At 42.0% G+C, this 23,007-nt stretch overlaps 1 protein-coding gene across 1 annotated transcript in view; it reads left to right on the forward strand.

The window, feature by feature from the left end:
* Positions 1 to 23,007, forward strand: part of mamdc2a (MAM domain containing 2a) — a 51,674-nt gene that overhangs the window by 25,021 nt on the left and 3,646 nt on the right. The window contains exons 6-12 of the mRNA XM_033618759.2: positions 1,717 to 1,973; positions 7,896 to 7,989; positions 12,377 to 12,523; positions 13,423 to 13,688; positions 13,889 to 13,985; positions 16,967 to 17,113; positions 17,437 to 17,696. Coding sequence (XP_033474650.1) covers positions 1,717 to 1,973; positions 7,896 to 7,989; positions 12,377 to 12,523; positions 13,423 to 13,688; positions 13,889 to 13,985; positions 16,967 to 17,113; positions 17,437 to 17,696 — 1,268 coding nt within the window. The remainder of the gene's footprint in view (positions 1 to 1,716; positions 1,974 to 7,895; positions 7,990 to 12,376; positions 12,524 to 13,422; positions 13,689 to 13,888; positions 13,986 to 16,966; positions 17,114 to 17,436; positions 17,697 to 23,007) is intronic.

Below are 23,007 nucleotides of genomic sequence, written 5' to 3' on the forward strand. Positions count from 1 at the left end.
GCTAACATTAGGCTACAAACAAACTACACCACAGTCCAATGACTCCAACGTCGCCACCACAGCAATGCTGCAAAGCTGTCTTTGCCTTCATGATGCTCTGTAGTCCCATTTAGCCACTTGTTAGCAACTGTCTTTTTTTTAAGACACCTAAAGGCTTCAAGATTTACAAGTGGGGTATTTACTGATGAATGTATATTGCAGAACAAAACATGAAATTATTTCAGGCAAATCTATTGGCTTTGAGACAAGGAAACTGGGAGTGCTAAATCGCTACCTCATTTCTGGGGATTCAGGACTCATTCCTACTCCACTTTACTGTCTACAGTGGTCACCATCAGCTCCAGGAGAGATCTGCACTCTTCTGAGTGCAATTTCCTAGTTGTGAATGAAACTATGGAAACAAATGGAGCAGGACAGGCAGTGTAGCAATTTGAGTTCATCAGCTGTGTTAATGATCACATCTCAAGAACATGAGAATGTGGCACTCTTCAACAGCCATTCAACAAGTTTAGCAGAGATGTTTCAGACTGGAGACCGGTGGTGTGGTGGTAGTTAATGAAATGGTGGGTCTAGTGTAAACAGCCAGAGACCATCTTGTGATGGGATCAGTCCAGCCATGATACAGTGATCACTTACACTTGAAGCAAATGTAAGCCAGAAGCCTCAAGTTGGGTGGCCCCTTCCCTACTTCTTACCCCCCTACTTCCAGCCCCATGCTTGGACCACACCTATCTTCAAACTCGGCTTTTATTTTGATCTCAGTTTCACAGCCGTAAAGCTTTGTGACTGTACCTTTGACGGCTGCGAAGTAATCACATTGACAAACATCTTTTCACAGATAAACACAGACATACCTGGCAAAATACTCACAACCACTTATGTGGTAGTTCCTACTACAGTTGGTGTTGACTGGACCACATTTGGCCATGATGACGCACACACACACTCACAAGGTGAAATCAATACCAGCAGTCACAACATTGTCACAGCTGGTAATAAAAGAACAAAGATATTCTTGCATAAGACCCAATGTCTTAGCTTAGGTTATTCACAGCCTCCAGCACTGCATCATTGTTGTGGTTCTGGAATTGTCTACAGTTTTTTTGTAATATTTGGCTTGTGTTAACACTGAAGAATTCTCTGGAAGATGTCTCATTTTCTTTTCATGCTTATTTTTTACCTTTATTCCTCTGTAAAGCACTGCGTGCTGCATTTAAATAACCTTAAACTGGAACCAGGCCAAATCCATTCAAATTCATTATCAAGAAGCAATCTATGTGAAACAAACAAAATATTCCTACTCCTAACAGTTCCTGCTCTAACAGGTAACACCACCCAGGATCTAGCTGCATATAAAGGCTGTGCAGTTTGACAGTCAGTTTACATAGATTGATGGTCTTGGAGGCAGAATCTGTAATCAGGAAGGTGTGCTGGCCAGTAAAATGAACTGCTGTATTGTTAAGTAAGAATGAAGACCTGCAGGTTTGGATGTTGTAGTTATTCATCTCTGCTTTATATGCTTAAAAACAACAACACAGTCAATACTCATTGCAATCTGTAAAGAGATTCTGTTAATGTCCAAACACTGATGGAGGCATGTATGAACCACTATACATGAGCAATCTTAACAATCCATGACTTATCAAACCTCACATATCCTATAAATGTGACTATAACTGTGTGCCTTCTGCTCATTTATATGTTCCACTGCTCCAGGTCACTACATGTATGTGGACTCTGTGTATGCCAAGCACTTCCAGGAAGTAGCCAAGCTGACCTCGCCCATAACCACAGTGTCTATTGCTGGCTGCCTGTCCTTCTACTACCACAGAGACCAGGAGAGGGGAAACATCTTTACAGTTTTCACCAGAGACCAGCTGGGACACTATGAGGAGATCTGGAGGCCGGAGGTGTACACTACTGCTGGTTGGACTGCAGTCAGCGTTGACATCAAGGCCCCACACCCCCTTGAGGTCAGTACTTCAGTATGCACAGTTGCAGCGAGTGGTTTAGCTTCATATGATGATTGAATCAATTAGCCATTAGCCCTCCCCAACCACCTCCTTCCAAGGCTACACTGATTCCCTTAATATTAATCAACTTCTTACTGATTTTTTTTTCTCCTCAATGTTCATTTATTCATTTTTGTAGTTATTAAACATACTTATCAACATTATTATAAGTGTCATTTATTTATTTATCCTCATCCTTTTCTTTGCACATACTTGCCCATTCCTCTAGTTACAGTCATTCATATTTAAATATATCACACACTCAGATAACACACTCTCATACATGCACACAAATACTTTACTCCCACCAACAAAAACAACTAAAAGTCTGTACCACGTTTAAATCATGACGTCTGTTTCATCAGTTTGTTTTAATGTCTGAACATTGTGTTACACATTTGTCTTGCACAAACTTTCCATTTTGAGGTTTTTGCGGGTCTGGTCATGCAGCACAGCTAGAACTTGCCTCTTTTTTTTCTTCAGCAGTAATTTGTAGAGTCTTGGGTCACGGGGTGGATAACTGATCAGTTGATCTGGTCAGAGCCGAGTAGATCAGCTGTTTGTGAGTGAAAGCAAACTTTTAGACCCATTGCAATGAAGTGTTAAAGGGGAACTAACGTTTTTTTCAACCTGGGCCCTATTTTCCAATTTACTTTTGTCTAAATGAGTGATAGGGTGTTCAATATTTGACATTTCTCCAGTATGAAGCTCGGGCTGACCTGCCTGCAGCCCGTGAGCATGCGCTATATTAAATAATAGGGCACTGGGACAAACAGCATCAAAATACGTCCACTGAAAGTGCATTTTTTTCACACAGATAGGCTCGGATTGTTAGTATAATTATCCGACAACATAACAGAAAGGAGAAATGAACATCTTTTTTTACCTTCAGCTGGATCCGGACATGTTCCTCTGCCTGTTGCAATTTTAGTATATGTGCTACCGAAGTAATACTGTTCCCTCTCTCTCCTCGTCAGCTCTTCAATTTCAATGAGTTCTGCGTCCGTGTACATCCGTGTACTCCGTGTTCAAATAAATACGGGCGGTCATCAAATTCAGATGGCTCATCCAGATCCAGTTGGTCAAAATCGGGTAAAAATTCGGACATGTTTGTTGTGGCAAGTCAAAACACTCACTCAGAGAGTGAAAGTCTGGCTCTAAAATCTCACGTATCGCGAGATTCTTCTTCTTCTTCTTTGGTGTTTTACTATACAGTCTATGGTGTTTTACGGCAGTTGGTCTCGCGAGACTTGAGTTGTTGCAGGAAGTTACCGCTGGAGCAAGCTTACAAATGCGACTGTTTGGAGTAGTCATGGCTGAATTTTTACCCGATTTTGACCAACTGGATCTGGATGAGCCATCTGAATTTGATGACTGCCCGTATTTACCTGCCTGACCTGACCTGCCTGCAGCCCGAGCTTCGTACTGGAGAAATGTCACATATTGTACATCCTATCACTCATTTAGACAAAAGTAGATCAGAAAATAGGGCCCAGGTTGAAAAAAACGTTAGTTTCCCTTTAAGTTTCATTTTCACTGCGTCTGACATTCTGCTGTTCCCTCAGTACCCAGAGTACACTCTACGCTCTGTGAGTGCGGAGCAATGAATAACCAAACAGTATATATGCAAATATTCCAGCACACCTAATGAATGGTCCACCTCCAAAAATAGAAAATCAAAACATGGCAGCAGATGTTTTAACTGTGGCAGGGTGCCACAAATAAATGAATGTGTGGGAAACCCTTTAAGTAATTTATATTCACAGACTTTGAACCTTTAGACCTTTTACAAGTCAAGATGTCTGCTGTGAAAGGTCTATATAATGCAGGATTTTCATGTCATGTTCAGAGGCCAAACAAAATGTTTCTGAGGGCTGCCAAAGGCCCATGGGCTGCACTTTGAGCAACAATGGTCTAATCAACATATGCACAGTAAAATGACTTCTGTGGCTCTGGAGGAGTTTTGTCAAATCTAAAAATAACTCTGATAATATCATCAGGGTGATCTCAGCTTGGGCTCAGACACAAATTTATAAGCTTGCAGATGTGGGCAAGGAGGAAGGATTTCACATAAGATGCCATCAACTTCCACCATGGGAAATGCAGAATCCGGTGTTGTTGGAGCTTGACCCGTAAGGATTAGTGAGTAAAAGTCAGGATATCTCAGCCTCTGCTGCCCAGATTTGGACTGTTTTGCAGTCATCAGCAGATATCTTTGTCCTGACCCTCAGCCGCCTCCATTTAAATGGCCACAGCCTGTCTGTGTTTGCTTTTTGACTGTGGAGGAGTTTATCTGTAGGCAGCAGCAGTAATGATTCTCTTCCCCCTGGTCCTGCACAGCACGGTGTAGGTGCAGATGTACATGCAGGTACAGCAGAAAGGGCCAAAGGGCTTGACCCCTGTAATACTAGCCAATGGTATTGAAGCTTGGTGTGCTTTAATGCATGTTAATGTGTAACATGAATTTGCCCATTGAATCCAGTGGGCTGCCACAGAGGAGAGGGGTGCAAAGGGTGACAAAAAGGGTGACAAAAATGCCCCATGAGGTGAAAGGGACAGGTGCATGCAGGTTCTAAAAACTATGGGTTAGTTATGGTAGTTTATCCCATTCATCAACAGTTAGATCAGCAGCAGTAGCAGCTTTTATGTACGGCTCAGAGAGGCACTGGCTCTCTGCTTTTTTTTTTTTTTTTTGTAAGATTTATTTTTGGCATTTTTGCCTTTAATGGATAGGATAGGATAGTATAGTGTGAACAGGGGAAGAGAGAGGGGGGATGACACGCAGCAAAGGGCTGAGAGCCTGTGGCTGCTGCGGCAGGGACTGAGCCTTTGTACGTGGGGCGCCTGCTCTATCCAATAAGCCACCGACGCCCCCGCTCTCTGCTTTTTGCGTCAGAAATTGTATCTGTTCTCAAAGTCATGATTGACTTACACCAACAGAGAAACCCACAGTATCAGACTATGAAAACCCCTGATTTCAATGGCGACTCCTCAGTCAGACTTTGGGGAGTGAGAGAGAAAGAATGGAAGAGTGTGTGTGTGTTAGACAGAGACCTCAGGACAAAAGCTAGTGATACGGAAGTTGGATGCTAGCCAAGTTCTACCAACTGTTTTTCTCACCCTGGCGGACAAACTCTGAAATAATGTGTTTCAACACAACACGCTACATGCTGCCAATAATATTGTTATGCTAGTGCTGTTTGAGTAATACAATGTCTTGTTGCTTACCTCAAACCTGCATTTTATCAGTCCACTTTTTGTCTGCCTCTTTTGCCTCAAAGTATCATCTTCTTTAGTTCCTTTTGTGGTATGCCACTATACATTTAGTACAGTAAATGCTGCCTCCACCCAGAGTCCTGCATGGATCTAATTTTCAAGACCCCCTCCCGAACTGCAACTGCAGTGAGCAATACAGTGCTCACCCCGCCATGACCAATTAGTTGCACAACCCCACCTGACCCTCCTACACAAAATCCTCAGACAGACCCGAAACTGCAAATTCTGTAATAATCATGTGATGTTCAAATAATTTGGTCAGGCAGCACATTTCAAATTATCATTCTTGGAACTGAACCTAGGTCAGGGTGATCAAATACGCTCCGTGAACCATTCGTTCATTTGAATTTCAATTAAGAACGAAAAAACAATAAAATGGAAAAACGATTTGTGATTTCATTATTTGTTTTTCAATGTCCAACAAAAAATTTGAACAGAAAATTTAGACTTCTTTTGCAAATATTTCATTTATTGCACAGGTCAAAAATAGAACATTTAAAAAGCCGTCTGGATCCCTTTTTTTAAATTTTGATATTTAATCTCTCTCATTTCTGTGCCCCGGAAGTTATTCAGCCTAGCGCGTATTTAATTTACTGTCTGATACTGATAGTAGGCTGTTGTTTATTATGGCTGCCTTGGAGTCCCCAGGATTATGCGCTTGTTGCCGCATAAAACATAACTTTGACTCTGTGACATCGGCATTGCTCTCTAAGGCTAAATGTCGCATAATGACTGTAGATGGCAGTATTCAGACATTTTCAAGCTAATTCATGATCTGAAAGATTGAACAAATACGGGGAAGATGAAATGAGAATGATCAGTAGAGTGCAATTGTCCTAAATTTTGAGCATTTTAACTGTAACATATTCTTCTTATTGTCCTTACTCATGGTAAACAGCCTTAACAAGTAACATGGAGCTCATCACCTGCAAGGACAGGATTCAGGGTGCGGTGCATTTTGTGCCAGGTGGCAGGCAGGGGCGGGGTCCCAGGCGTGTTGATCCAAGACTGGCTCTGGGGATGCATTATCTAAAGAAAGTAGAAAGAAACTTTACTATTATTTTCAAACACAGAAATGATACGTAGTGATGGTTTTTCCTTGATGAAACCATCTTTGGCAGATCATTAACAGCACAAACAGCTAAACAGCTGCAAGGAGTATGTTTATTTATTTACTTTTGGGTGGCTTGTGGTGCAGCGGTTAGCACTGTCATCTCACAGCAAGAGGGCTCCAGGTTCGAACCAGCCAGCTAGCTTGGGCCCTTCTCTAGAGTTTGCATGTTCTCCCCATGTCAGTGTGGCTTTTCTCCATGTGCTCCAGCTTCCTCCCACAGTCCAAAGACATGCAGGTTAATTGGTGACTCTAAGTTGTCCGTAGGTGTAAATGTGAGCGTGACCAGTTGTCTGTCTCTATGTGTCAGCCCTGTAATAGTCATGGGATCTGTCCAGGTTGTACCATGCCTCTTGCTCAATGTCAGCTGGGATAGGCTCCAGCCCCCCCATCACAACCCTCAACAAACAGGATAAGTGGTTACAGATAATGTATTCATTTATTTGTTGTTTATTAGGATTCCTTTTTTGTCTTCATTTGATAATTGATAGTAGCGGGATGACATGCACCAAAAGTTCTCAACTGGATGCAAACCGAGGATGTTGTGGTTTATGGTTAGAGCTTCAACACTGAGGCCACCAGGACACCCCAGAACTAACATTAAGTACAGCTGAAAAAAGTTGCAGATGACAGAAGTTTTCATTTTAGCTGAGAAATCAATGTTTGCAATGTAAGAGACTTTAAAAGAGGATTTGCACATTTACACTTGTCAAATTGCAAAGTTGGTATTAAAAAGGGATACTATGATAATGAGTTGTATCCCCTCACATTTCAGCTGCTTTAAACTGTTTAACGGTGATTGAGTCAGCTTTGTCAGCTTTGTGTTTCTGCTTAGTTGGTTTTTGGGACACAGTTGCTGCAAAATCATTTTCTTTGTAATGATAAATGGAATTCAAATGTTTCTGTGTTATTAGTCCAGTGTGTTTTTCAGACAGTCATATTGCTGTGAGCCTCTTGTTTCCCGTCATTTCATTTCTTTTTCATCCTACGCTGCAGAAAGAACATATTTTTCCAAATATTATGAGAGGAAAGAAAATCTGCTACTCCTCTCTCTCATTGTTGTGTTGTGTGCAGTTTTGGACAGACACACTCACATCTGTGACTTTCCACTGCACTTTCAAATGAGTATTCTTCTCTATGACTCCACGGTTTCCTCTCCTTGTCTTTGAGCCAGAACACCTCCCACAGCCTGCTGCTGTCGCTGTGGAAAGAAGCTTGCGTAACATTACTAACTGGGTCAGTTCCTCTGTCTGATCGAGCCAAGAGTTGTACAGAGCTTTTCCATCAAGCAGCACTCCGCTGACTAACCCATGTTCCTCAATTTACCCTACACTGATGTCACTGTCTACAGCTGTCTTATCTATCAGTAGGCTATATGTCATACTTTCATAACATGTCTTCGACAAATACAGAGTATGTTCTCAGGATTAATGGGTCTAACTCATACATTCCTAATTACCCATCTGTTAATGCTTGCTGTTTATATCTGTTACCAGGTGGTGTTTGAGGTGGCTTTTAACAGTGCTAGAGGAGGATATGTGGCCATAGATGACATCTCCTTTTCTCCTGAGTTCTGCCACATTGACACAGGTGAGAGGTGACATCTAGACTTCAGGGGAGCAAAGACAGACTACAGTCACAGACCTCAGTCCAGGTTCTGTTTGGCTGGCTGTTAAACATGCTGACTCAAAGTCTGAAGTCTCACTTGTGACCACTAGAGGCTGCAGTGTTAATTGCACCTTCATGTGCATTAGTAGTATACTACTGATAACCAACAATTCTTGGGAAAATAAATGTTTCTTGCAAATGTAAAAGCAATGTGTCAACATCCATGTGTCATACTGTGATGGCAACTGTGCATCAAAGTTGCCACAGCTTTGTTTGAATAAGCCCCATAGTCACTTTTCTGTGGAGGTCAGACCTGTGTCATTTCACTAATACTTCCAACAAGGCTCAATTATGAATGTTGTCACATTACCATGCAGACTGCAGGATTCATTTCGCACAGACATTATAGAGAAAAACTGTAATGAACCCATTTTAGATGAGTCTTTTAAATGTACTTGTGAAACTGAACTCTACTGGAGCATGTGAGCAAATATTAATTAATTGGGAGGTGTCATTTTAAAATTTGCTCTGGCGTTGACTGATCCTAGGCATTCTATATTCTGTCTAATACAGTGGCATGCAAAAGTTTGGGCACCCCTGGTCAAAATTTCTTTTACTGTGAATAGTTAATTAAGTAAAAGATGAACTGATCTCCAAAAGGCATGGAGTTAAAGATGAGACATGCTTTTCAATTTTTTAAGCAAGATTAATGTACTATTTTTGTTTTGTACAATTTTAGAGTGAGAAAAGGAAAAGGAGCACCATGCAAAACACCAAGACATTTGAGCTCTCAGACAACTTTTATCAGGGTCTCAGATCATCACTAGCTTGTTATGGCTCTGGCTTGTTCACAGTCATCGTTAGGAAATGCCAAGTGATTCAAATTTCCAAGCTTTATAAATACTGTGTTTCTCAAAGTCAAGGATCCTTTCTTGGTAGGATGAGTCCTTCCAAGGAAGCAGTTTTTAGAGCCAGGCGCTGCAGTTTCTCTCCACCGACTGCACCGCCTGGGTCTCACCTGATCTAACAGCTGATTGGTTTAGATGTTGACTCAACAAGATGACGTTTTAGATAAACTTTTAAATTTTGCTGAATTTCAGATATTTCAATTTTATTTGTCTGATTTGAAGGTTTATTCTGTGAACAGAAAACATGTTGTGTGACTGATGGTGAAGTTAATTGGTCAGAGACGAAATACATTAATCATAAACTACACAGAGTCTACTGTATATTAACATTGGACTGTTTTAATTATTGAAGTGTTTAGCAACACAGAGACTTGTGGTCAGTGGGATGTGAGGATTCTTAAAATAACATCTGTCCAGATGTGAAGCCCTGACTGTATCTGACTGATCTGTAATGAAAGCTGTTGTCTTGTATAAAATATGAACCTTATAGTCAGACAAAAATTATTTAGCTCCTGTAGTTGAGGGGACAGGTCTGCTCTGCAGCAGCAAACTAATATGATGCTGATTGACATCAGAATTCATGTAAAATGGAGGTTGAAGGCTGCTGGAAACTGTCCGACCTGATAGCAGCTTTTTGTCACCACCTCCTGCTGCTGCTGCCTGCTCTCGTCTACTTTACAGGTGAGGCACAGTTCATCTCGAACGAGCCTATTGGAACAGGCTAATGTGTGTCCCCAGGTGTGTGTTATTAACCCTCAGCAGACTGAGCGTTAATGACACACAGGTGATAATTTTGGCACTCTCTAATGTTGTTGTACAGTTTGAACAAATAAAAGCAGTATTTCCATAGTCATGTGACTTTTATGGACAATGTTTCTCTGGATTATACTTAAAAAAACAAACAGGTAGTCAAATGAAACTTTTGTGGCATTTCATGTTATCAAAATTAAATGATGCACAGCCAGAAACATGGGCATGTTCAGAAAACATTATATGTACTAGGTTTTCCCTGCAGCAGGTCAAAAGATAAATAAATAAATAATATAAGCAAAATAAAGAATGAAATAAGAAGAGCTAAAACACTCTTATACAAAATGTCTCTTATTTATATATTCTTGAATGATGGTCCATAGGTCATCTAACCCATTGTCCCTATAAAATCCCTGCAGGGATGAGGCTGCATGTTCCATTGTTATCACTTCTATGAATTCACATGCATTATTTATAATTCTCCAAATGAAGGACTCTGTCCTTTGTAGAATTTGAAGGATCCTTGACATTGGAACAGTTCTTAGGCAGGATTTGATGATGTTGCATCCTTGAAATCCAGCCATTTAAGGATGCTTCCTTGATTTTGAGAAACACTCTCTGACTCCTGAAACCTTGTCCCAACAATCAGCAGCCATGGGCTCCTCTAAACAGTTGCCTAGCACTCTGAAATAAAATAACTGATGCCAACAAAGCGGGAGAAGGCTATAAGAAGAAAGTGTTTTCAGGTAGCTGTTTGGTAGCTGCTCATTTGGTAATATAATTAAAAAATGGCAGTTAACAGTAGCTGTGGAGGTCAAGTTGAGGTCTGGAAGACCATGGAAACTTTCCGAGAGAGCTGCTCATAGGATTGCTAGAAAGGCAAATCAAAACCCCTGTTTGACTGAAAAAGACCTGCAAAAAGATTAAGCAGACTGTGGGGTCGTGGTGCACTGTTCTACTGTGTAGTGACACATGTATAAATATGACCATGGAAAAGTCATCAGAAGAAAACCTTTCCTGCATACTCATCACAAAATTCAGTGTCAGAAGTTCGCAAAGGGACTTCCGATAAAGCCTGATGCTTTTTAGAAACAAGTCCTGTGAACTGAGCAAAGGTATGTTTGGAGAAAAAAGGGTGTAGAATTTCAGGAAAGGAACACCTGTCCAACTGTTAAACATAGGGGTGGATTGATCATGCTTTGGGCTTGTGTTGCAACCAGTGGCACAGGGAACATTTCACAGGTAGAAGGAAGAATATATTCAATTTAATTCCAGCACATTCTTGAAGCAAACATCACACCATCTGTAAAAAAAAAAAAAGGTGAGAGGATGGCTTCCGTAACAGGACAATGATCCTAAACACACCTCAAAATCCACAATGAACTACCTCAAGAGGAGCAAGCTGAAGGTTTTGCTATGGCCCTCACAGTCCCCTGACCTAAACATCATTAAAAATCTGTGGATAGACCTCAAAAGAGCAGTGCATGCAAGACGGCCCAAGAATCTCACAGAACTAGAAGCCTTTTGTAGGAAGAATGGGTGAAAATCCCCCAAACAAGAATTGAAAGGCCCTTGACTGGTTACAAAAAGTGTTACTAAGTACTGACCGTGCAGGGTGCCCAAACTTTTGCTTCAGGCCCTTTTCCTTATTTGTTATTTTGAAACTGTAAAAGATTGAAAATAGAAAAAGTAATCTTGCTTAAAATATTGAAGAAATGTTTCATCTTTAACTTCATGCCTTTTGGAAATCAGGTCATCTTTTACTTACCAAAACTTAGGTGCCCAAATTTTTGCATCCCACCGCATATCCCTGTTCTCCATAATCAATAAGCTCTTAAAACCTACTGGTACCTACTCAATACCACCATCCACTGAGCAGTGAAATAGATTCTGAAACTTTTTTATTAAAGAAGTTACAGAAAGTAATAGCAGCATAAGCTCTGCCCTGTCTCTGCTGCCATTTATTTTTCTGGTCTCTGTCCTCCCTCCAGTGGCCTATTCAATTTTAATACAATTTGGTGGTATTTCGGTATTGCACGTTACCAGGGTATTTAAAAATCCTGATGGTATGGTTTTCAATACCATCAGAAATACAGAAACCCCTCTTTCTATTCAACTCATACAGAGAGGCTGTATTGAGGATGTATTGTATGTAGTGCACAGCACAGGCCACCAGAGGTCAGTCTCTGCTAGTGGAACAGACAGCTGAGCTGAAAGACATTACAACTGTGACAGAAAACGCTTCAGAACTGTCAACAGCCGACCTGCAACAGCAGAGAGAGACTGCAGGGAAAAAACAACATATTTTCATGGAGGAATTATGGATGACGGCAAATGTAAATGGCCTGAGCATGAAAAGTTTAATCACCAAAAAAATGGAAATTAGCAGTAGCTCTACATGCAGTAATACATAGCATTGGATAAAAGGCCATGTATGGCAATGGCAATTTTATATGCGTACTGTGTGTATCCCAGAAAAATGGGAAAAAAATAATAATGTAAAGTAAAATAAAACAAATAAAATAGATACAATGTTTTATTATAATCATGTTATTAATGAGAACATTTGTTTTGAGGGTGGTTGTTAGGACTGATGAGCAGTGGGAGTGAGTGTCCCTCACACTACCAATGGTCACTAGTCACAAATTATTTAATTGCAACATTTTTTAAAAATCCAGCCGTGATGTATCTCGTTGTGTTTTGTGTTGCAGAGCCGACCTTTGACCCCTCTATAGCCAACTGTGACTTTGAAGATGGACTGTGTCTGTACTATCAGGAGAGAACAGAGAGTAAGGTGTGGAGCAGAGTTTCAGTCAAGCCTAATGCCTACAGAATAGGAGACCATACCACAGGAGCGGGTGAGTAACACTGCAGCACAGACTCCAGCGCCTCCCTGTACATGACGATGAATGCTCTCTGTGCTTGTCTGTACAGGAACAACTAGTCTTGTCATGATCGAGAGCAGGGGTCTGCAGTCTTAACTATCAAAAGAGCAATTTTTGACCAAAAATAATTATAATAAAAAAATCTGCCTGGAGCTGCAAAACCTATTTGAGCCTTATGGTAACACTGCGTATTAAGTCTAAATTAGCCTATCAACATTTAGAATAAGTCTAGAGCTGGCGCACCAGAGACTTTTGCCCACTGAGCAGCTAACTTCCAGTTTTTTTTATCAGACTGAATGGATCAAATCCCAACAGTCAAACAAGTCATTTTTGTGCAAAAAAATGTAAGTCTATGTGAAAAAGTCTTTTAGGACACAGGGGCATCACGTGATGAAGTTAACAGCTTGGCCAGTTTGGCCACTGTCTCAGATTGGCCTCAAAGCTCGGCGCTGTTCCTGGGGTCCTGGGCGACACTTGCTCATCTGATAAACATCTACACGCACTTACAGTCCGATTGCACATCATCAGAAGCAATTTGGGGTTCAGCATCTTGCCCAAAGATACTTCAACATGTAGACTGCAAGGGCCAGGGATCAAACCACCAAACTTCCGATTGGTAGATGAATGCTTTACCTCTTGAGCAACGGCCGCCTCAATAATTTGGTTAAAATTGTTCCACTTCTAGTTTATCTGTTCCTTGCATCTCTTCACCAAGACAACACCATCTGTTCTGTTTCTTCAGTGGCTACCTCATGATGGACAGGGTATTTTACATTGCACCTTGTACCACTGTAGTTAAACACAGTGTACAGTAGTTGAGCTAACGTTACCACTCTTGTTCTTAATAATGTTCTATGTGTACTTTTTCTTAGGCTGCTTCCTCCTGGCAAACACTCGTTTTACTTCAAAGCCCGGCTACATGGGTCGCCTTCATGGTCCCTTTTTACCAGGGAACCACAAATACTGCCTGAGGTTCTACTACCTGCTTCATGGATTTAGGAAAGTGGACAATGCTCTAGTTATTTACATTTATGACGAAAACAATGTGGCTCAAGAGAAGGTGTGGAGCCTGACTGACACCTCCAGGGCTGTATGGACTGAGGTGGAGATCACCTACATGAAGCCTATGCTGTCCAAGGTATCAAGCATTAGATGATGATGTATGTGGAGACTGATGCTTTTGAGTGACTGAATAGAAAGACAAACTGATGGATGGATGGACGAACAGACAGATGGACAGAGGGATGGATAGATGAATGGATGGATGGATAGATGGATGTGAATGATAACCGGATTAATTGTTGAATGGCAGTGTTGAGTTTTTTCTCTGTTTCCCAGGTAGTGTTTGTCAGCATATGTAAGAACTTCTGGGAGTGTGGCCTGGTAGCCATCGATGACATCACTGTAAGTCTTGGAGACTGTCAAATGACAGCAGGTAAAAGACTCACTAAGACATACACTGACAACTCTTCTTCATGTTCAACAGGAGAGAGAAACGTTATATTCTTGTCTTAGAACAGGTCAGCACAAAACAAGACACTCTATTGTCAGAGCTGCCAGTTCTCTTCATGAGGTGGAGCCAATGAGACTATTAGTCCCTGCTCATGGTGTTCCTGTAGTCAGCTGAGTCTTTTAATGTGAAGCAGCAGCAGTAGGACGTGTTGTGTTAGCATTAGCAGTAACTGAATACACCTGTGATATGTCTGAAGGAGACGGAACAGTAAACAGTGAGGCTGTAATCAATCACATTACAAACAGTAATAGTGGATTACTGTACATGCTGCATTGCTCCCTATCAATACCTTGTGTATTTTTTATGGCAATTAAAATCCAGTAACAATGAAATCTACTTTATAAAGAGAAAATTACTTAATGTAAATACACTGAATGGCAATTGCTGAAAAAAAGTCTACCATAAATGTATCAAAAACAGGTTTGATTTCATGAAAATCTTAAAAAAAATGATTATATGGCCAGAAATATATGGACACTCCACACCCATTGCCAAATGCATAAAATTAAATATTCAGCCACGGAATCTCCACTGACTAACACTGGCAGTAGTATGGGTTGTGCCAAAGAGCTTTGTGACTCTTTGGGATGCCATCCTTTTTACAGGTCCAGTGTGTAGGATTTAGGGGGATATATTGACAGTAATGGAATATAGTATAATGACATGCAACAAGGGGCCACAGGCTGGAATCGAGCCTGCATCTGCTGCAGCTGCTGCAACAAGGACATTGCCTTTGCACATGGGAGACCTGCTTTAACCACTGAGCTACTGGGCGCCCTGAGAACAGATTTTTAAAGTGATACTGCTTTACTGGTGTTTTTACTGGTTGTAATCACATGGTGCATTTGTTTTGGAGAGAAAGTGACCTCTGTGGATAATTCAGCTCTTGGTAAAAACCTCCTGAACAGTGAACATTGAAGGAATTCTAACAAGGAAAAGTTTTAGCTGGTTTCAACCTGCAATCCTCAACGCTAGACACCACTAATCCCCCTAAATCTTACACACTGGACCTTTAAGACTCGCTTACTCGCTCGCATCTCCTTACGATCCACTAGCCACATGTCCTCTGAATATGCTGTGAAAAAGTCCGGTCTCTGTAGGCAGCCCAGGCTCCACAAATGGCAACAAAAACATTTGGGTCCAGGCTGCACCAACCAGCTAGCACAAGACCAGCGAAAGCAAGCACACACACATGAACGCTGTGCCCATGTCTCACGGTCTCGCGCAAGCGTGCACATGTGAACGTGGTGCCCAGAGAGGCAGTTAGAGCTACAGGCTACAATGAGGCTAAAAGGTGAGCTAGCTCTGTTATGTTTGATAACATTGTTGAACGTAAACAGAAGTGAAGTGTTTTTGTTGCCATTTGCGGAGCCTGGGCTGCCTACAGAGACCGGACTTTTTCACAGCATATTCAGAGGACATGTAGCTAGGGGATCGCGAGGAGATGTTTGCTGTATGTGACAAAAACTTTTCAAGCTTAGGAAGACTTAGAGAGCCTTTAAGTATTTGTTTACCTTCATAGACAGAGAGGGGTCATGGATTGAACATGGGGATGAAAGAGGACAGGAGACCTCAGGGAGAGCCAGATGAAGAGAAAAAAGAGAGGAGGCAAGGAGAGGAAATGTGTACAGGAGAGGAGAGGGCAGAGGAATAACAGAAAGATGAGAAAGGTTTACAAAAACACTTCCAAACACGAGAAGTCTGAATGGGACCCAGATAGTCCTGACATACCAAGGTTAAAGACTCAGTTATACCATACCTCTACTGCATTACAAATGGTATGCTACTTCATCAACAAATATTACTCAGACCACTACAAAGAATTGCAGATTAACATTATATATCCGTTTCACATTATAGACACCACTAAATATATGTGGAACAATTTGGTTGCAATTCATCATGTGTTCTTGATTGTGTTGGGTCCTTGGTGAAGTTCAGTGACCCTGGAGGTCTAAAAACTGTTACAAGCAGTGCAGAGATATTCAAAGGAGGCAAAATCACCATGATGACTCAGTGTAAAATGATGCATCCTCTTTGTAAGGTCCAATTGTCATTCTCTTTAGAAGACACCTCCATTAACCGTTTAGTCACCTGAAGGTTGTCTACACACCTCCTCACACCGCTTAATCTGGCATTGTACCTCTGTTGCCTCAGGGTCAACCTGCCTGAATCAGAAAGAAGGCTTTATCAGCTGAGGCTGTAATGGATATGCAGGGTCTCCAATAAAGTTGTGTCCTATGTGATGACCAGAGATATTAACATTTATTAACATTTAATGGAGGATTGCACAAATAATTCAATTAGGAGAGACCTGTTCTGAGAGAAAAGACTATTCATTTACATGTGCACATAAGTATGTGGAATGTGTCATTGGTGATTAGACCCCATCATGATGTCATACATTCAGAGAGGTCTTAAAGACATAGTAGATTAGGGAACCCACCTATGGAGTCTAGATGCTGGTGGTGGTAATGGCGGTGATGAGATGAGATGAAGAGGGAGCTGAAGATCTGGACGTAAGGAGGAGTGGACTTTTGATGAGCTTGTCCTTGGCTCTGATAAGGTGACTGGAGGTGAATGGGGTGGAGGAGGATGCGATTATTCTGCCTAAAATGACAGTTGACACGAGAACAGATTTAAAGGCAGTAGAAGTATAAAGAAAGTCTTCCTGATTAAACTTACGATGACATTTATTTGGTGAAGCTTTGCAGGGTTTGCCCTCAGTTAATTGGCCAACAGAGGTGCTGAGCTCTGACTGTGACTGACTGAGCTGTTTGTCTCAACAATTCCCAACTTCAAGCTTTCATTAAAACTGCAGCACACGCTAGATTTTCTTAGAAAATTTAGCATCGAGTGTCCTTGCTCACCTGATACACTGACTGTGTGTGTTTGCTCCACAGGATCCCTCCCAGGCCAGTGTAATTTTGAAGATGGGATCTGTGGCTACTTCCAGGATAAGAAAGGAGACAAAGCCGACTGGCTGCGAGTCCGAGGACACACCCCCACCTCCTATACAGGACCTAGAGGAGACCACACTACTGGGGTGGGTGAGTCATTTCCTCATTCACTGCTTTATTCATTCATTCAGAGGTCATACCCCCACATGATGGATGTATGAAAGCCCATGTGTGATCCAGCTGTTCAAGATTTTACCTCAGGAATTCAGACTTACAATCACTTATTCATTTAATTCTGCTTAGGATGTCTAAATATTTTAGTAGTTGGCTGTTAATATGCACTTTGTTCTTAATGACACAGCATTCCGTTCCTCTTTGTGTGTTGTATTTTTACAGCTGCAACAACAAAAACTCTCCACTGAGATCAATAAAGTCCCATACTGTTCAGTGTGTTATTCATGTGCCTTCTCCAGGTTACTTCATGTACATCGAGGCATCACTCATGCGTCCGGGTCACAAAGCTCGACTGCTGACCTCTGATCTGCGGGGCTCCTCGTCCCCTCAGTGTTTGATCTTCTACTATCACATGTACGGATCTGGCACCGGCATACTGAGCGTGCTTCTGCGCCACAGCAGCAGAGAGAGGGACACACTGCTGTGGAGACGCCGCGGTGAGCAGAGCGTCAGCTGGATGAGGGCTATGGTGGACTACCACTGTGATGTCCGACACCAGGTACATCAATATGTAGATTACATAAAGGTAGTGAAAAAACATTCATAAATACCTAACAGACACAAACCTTCCTTGAAAACTTCAGGCAATATCAGGATTTGTTGTCAAATTGACCTCTGTATTGATATATGAATCTGTATTTTGTTAGACACACTAGGTTCTCTGTCCTCACATTGGACCTCTGTTAAATGTTTCGCACTAAATAATAAACAAAATAACTGCCAGTTAAGAAAGCATTCTTACCACAAGGTCAAATTAGTAGATATCACACAATGTTGATCACATACGGAGTTTGACGGAATAAAAATGTAGATGTTCAAATATCTTTATACCCCCACTTCAGCCAGTGTTACTTTCTGTTTTTCAGTTAGCATTCTTTCTCAAACAGATGATGGGGGTGTGGTTAGTAGATGGATGTAATCATTACCTTGGCAGCCAAATTGCAATTCTAGCATGTGTCAAAGCAATAACACATGTATTAGCATGGATAGCGATAGCATTCATTCTAACATAGGTTATGAGGTGAAGGTTTTTCTCCACTTCCTTCTTTTGAATGAAATATGAATAAATATGAATCTAAAAGCCAAACAGCATGCATCAAAAAAATACGCTCCTATTATTTTCAAAGCACAACCCCACACTGAGAACCAAGAATGTGGCACCCCTTCATGCCACTGTCCTTTTTCCAGCCTCTCAACCCCCAGAATTAAATGCATTTTCCCCCCACTCGCTCTCTGCTTGGACACACCAGCTCCTGTAGCAGCTCTTTTTTCTCTGCTCCCGTGGCAGCTCAACTCATCTCCTTAGCATGAATGCATAAAGAGAACTCGATTGCTGTGTCTTGTGTGTAACAAAGACTAGAAGAGGAGAGACTCCCAGTGGAGATTAAGAAATATCTTGAGCTAAACTACCGACAATCCCGTCCTTATAAAGACAGTGGCCAAAAAAAATTGCCTGTTGAGTTGTAGCTCTGGAGATCAACTCTTCAGGTGAGAAATCAAGTTTTATTAGTGGTTGTCCACACATTTTAAGTTTATGGATGGATGGAGGAGGCACAGATTTTCCAGTAAAAGTAGTAATAACTTTGCATGGTCGTCTGTTTATGAGCTGCAGTGTTGTGTCCGGTGTGTGCTAAGAGTGTCACTTGATGTGCGTCACATGACGCGCCATGCCGTAGTGGGGCTGATGTGTTTTAGCTTAGTGTTAGCTGCAATTCACTTACTTCTGAATGGTCATTTAGCCTAAGGACTAACTGACAGTTGATATGGGAAACTAGTTTGTTTGCTAGTTCCCGTAACACCAACAATAAGTTAATGAAATATCCTATTTTTTCAAGTATATTTCAAGGGCTGAGGGCATAAGTGACATTTCACCAACTTTACAGGAGAGCGAAAACAAAAAATGACCATAGTTTGCTCTTACTTTCTGTACTGATTTCATCTATTTAAAGCACATTTACTGACACAGATGGATGACACAATACTTAATGAATAATAATTTATCTTTTAGTCATAAAAATATTTTTTCTACATTTCTAAATTTCAAAAATATTCACATACGCCTTTTTGGCACCAAGGTTTTCAGTTCATTTGGATATAACATATGGGCGTATCTGATAATTTCATGAGCAGAAAAGAATATAACAGTCATTTTTACACAATAAAGGTCATTAAAACATATTTATATTAGATTATTTATCTCAATGCTATTTATTTTTGAGTAGTTATACCATCGACAGAATAGACAGAAAGCAATTACAATGATACAGTACAATGAACATCGATGATAATTTAAGAATTCATTTAATTATTAAACATTTCATTTAAATGATAATTTAAATTCATTGAAATTATTGTTAAAATCTGATTCCATACTATCAGTGGACTAGACAACAGTAGGAATTAATATGTTTTCAAGTATTTGGAGTATGCGCAATAGTATTCATGAATTAATGACATTGACTAAACTAATCATGTGAACAAAATGAACAAAATATTAAAAACTGAATATAATCTACATTACTAGTTGTTTAATTGCTACTATGCATTACATCTCACTTTGATTCAGAAACCCTCAAAAACTGGTAAAAGTCCAGATAGGAGCAGGGGATACTGCCATTTGTGCAGCGTGTGACCAAGTCTTTTTTTTTTAGTGCACTGATCCCTGGTCGAGATTTGTTCAACTTTTTAGGCCAAATTGCATGGGAACCTCTTGTCTCCTGCGTCCCAACTTCAAGAAAGCGGAATTCATCACTAGAAAGTTCATACTTGAATTGGACACATCTCTCCTGTAGGCTAAAAGATAACTTTACTGACACAATGTGGAGTTAAAACTTACCTTAATCACTTATTTCTGGTGTTTGAAATAACTATGACAATACCTCTTCAGTGTTAAACACCACTTTTCTGTTGCAGCCATTTCTAGTCTTACATTTACTATCAGCCATTTTGACTTATGTGCTGTCTTCAGACTTTTCCCATAATGCATTTCTCAGTGCCAAAAGGGCGTAAATGCACTTACGCCCTTCCTATCTACCTCTGCTTCCACCCTCCAACGGCGTCCTGTGCGTACCTCAGCCCCCGCTCTTGTTACCAGCTGATCCTTTGACTCTCTCAGCTCTAGCACTAGGCCTGTTTTCTCCTGCCTGTAGCCAAGGCTAAGGGCCATCAGTGGGAGTTGCAGCACATTGTTACCAAAGAGGCCAACTTCTGAGAAGCAGCGAGGGAGTCCCCGCCATTTTCTTAAAAAGCTGTTGGCAATGCTGTCCATCCTGCTGGCTGCTGAAGAAGGGATTTTGCACACTTTAAGTGGCCACAGCTTCCGATGGAATAGCGTGAACTGATAGCACCACACTTTGAACTTCCCTGGCAGTTGGCTGCTATCAATCTTTGCCAGCCCCTCCACTAGCTGCTGTGCCGCTCTCACCATTTGTCTGTCTGAGAGTTCCGCTGTGTACTCCGTCCCAAGGCTCCGGATTGGTTTTTCTGCAAGCCGTGGGATTTCCTCGCCTCCTGTGACGAACACCACGCTGTCGTTTCTCACTCCCTTCCAGAGAGACATACTACGAGACTTTGAGGGCTTGATCTTTAGCCTTGCCCATGCTGTCAACTCATCAAGGCACTTCAGAAGTCTTGACATGCAAGGGGCTGTCTGCAGGATGATGGTTACATCGTCCATATAGCTTCTCAGCGCTGGGAGTCGTTCTCCAGATGGTAGCTTCAGTCCTCTCGCCACCTGCCTGGCTGCGATGAGGATGACTTCAAAAGTGGTGACAAACAGAACTGGGGAGATGGAGCAGCCCATTGCGATGCCAACTTCCAGTTGTTGCCATCCCGTCAGGAAGCCTTTGGTGGAGAAACACATGTGGAACTTGCTGAAGTAGCTTGCAGTGATGTCAGAGATGCTGGACGGAACATAGTAGAACTCCAGGACAAACTCAATCAGTTTGTGAGGCACAGAGCCGTAGGCATTTGCAAGGTCAAGTCACACCTCATGTAGATTGCTTTTTTCTCTCTTGGCGCGCTGTATCTGTTCCCAGACCATGGTTGCATGCTCGATGCAAGAGAGGAGGGGAGGTGTCAAAAGGGACATCTGGTGGTGCTGGCCATGATATATACCCTGGTGAGCCTAACGGTACCTCTCAGGCTGCGTCTGAGTATTGACCCTTGATGTACTGCTCCAGATCTTCCTTGGAGATTTCCAGCGTTCCACTTCGTTTCTCATCAGGCAACTGGTGGGCATGCTTGAATAGGTCCTTGAAGAGGTCTCTTCTCTCCTTTTCCTTCTTCCGCCTCCTCCTTCTGAGCCGGTCCACTCTACGAAGACTAGCGAGCGTTTGTTTAAGCTCGGTCCACAGCACTTTCAGACCAGCTTTTTCCTCTGGGGCCGCTTTCCTCCACCGCTTGCGCAGCTGGCGTCTATCGCGTACGAGCTCATTGATGTACCTCTTCCTGCGTCCCTTCTGTCTTGGTGCCCTGGCTTCTCGAGGTGTCATATCCCCGAACCCTTCCTTGCACTCCTCGTAGATGATGTTGCCCATCATGCTCAGCCTGCCGCCTAAGTTCCCTCGCAAGGGGTACTCTAGTACTCCCCTCAGGTGTTCGTCTAGTCTCTGTCACTCCTCTTGGTCTTTCGACCTGGGCCATCTGATCTTGCTATGCCTCTCAAGCGTTTTGTTCTGGCGTGCCAGTTGCACCTCTGCTGGAGGGCTGGTTATGACGTCGCCCTGGGGTACAGCATCTGTCTGCGGAGTTGAGTGCTCTGCTGTTGATCTTCCAGCACTATTGGGTCCTGCTGCTCTGTGGTTCGCTACCGGGCTTTTGGTCCCACTCGTCTGACCTGCCGAAGCAGTGCAGGCGCACTGGTCGGTCAACCTTCCACATTTCATCCTCCCCTGATAGCTGTTAAGGCCCCTGGGCGTCATCACCTTCTGCCACCCATAAAAGGTACACATCTGAAGGAATTTCTTGTTAACCTTATTCGTTCCGTTCTCTACCGGTTGATCCGTCCTAGTAGGCTCATCTTCCACCCCGCCTCTCGGAGAGCCTTCGGGCTGCCTTCTCTTAGTGGGTAGGGTGACTAACTGCCCACTCCTGGTGCAGTCTTTCCTGCCGTCCACCGGTCTTTCCCGGATGTCCCCCAGTCATTCACAGTCGTCACTGGTTCCCCAGAATTGTCAATTAGGAATACCGGTGATGTTGTACCTGCTAGGCTTTTTGCCTGCTGCACCTCCTCCAGTGCCTTCTGGGTCAGCTGCAGGGTCGTCAGCTGGAAAACAGTTAAATCCATAGGTGCAGCAAATGCATGCAAGTGTTGAAACCACAGTATAGTTTGAGAAACTGAGGTATGGAGTCCATATTTTTATGACCCCTTTGTGGAGTAAAGCAAACAGGTCAGGTATTTGAGAGGATAACACTCCAGGATTATCTTGTGCATGTTTGCCTTAGAAGAAAGTTTTTCACTTATCCATGACAAAAAGTTATTCTTCCTCGCAGCATTTGCAAGAATATTGTACAATTTGTTAGAGCAAGTACCAACAATAGCATCTTGATATGGGCTACCTAGGAGTAAAGAGACAGGATTCATACACAAAGCAACACCAGGATTTTTTTTCCATATCCTGCAGAATGTCTACCCAGTATGCTTGGATTTTAGGGCAGAGCCAGACACAATGTGTGTAAATTCCTACTGAGAGTTTACATTTTAGACACAGAGGTGAAATTTGGGGGTTCATTTTATTTAAATCAGGAGAGACTCGTTTTTATGGTAAAAGAATATTTATTAATGTAAACATATGAATAAAAATGTGGAA

This window comes from Epinephelus lanceolatus, chromosome 9, assembly GCF_041903045.1.
Source record: "Epinephelus lanceolatus isolate andai-2023 chromosome 9, ASM4190304v1, whole genome shotgun sequence".
In the NCBI taxonomy this organism is placed as follows: Eukaryota; Metazoa; Chordata; class Actinopteri; order Perciformes; family Serranidae; genus Epinephelus; species Epinephelus lanceolatus.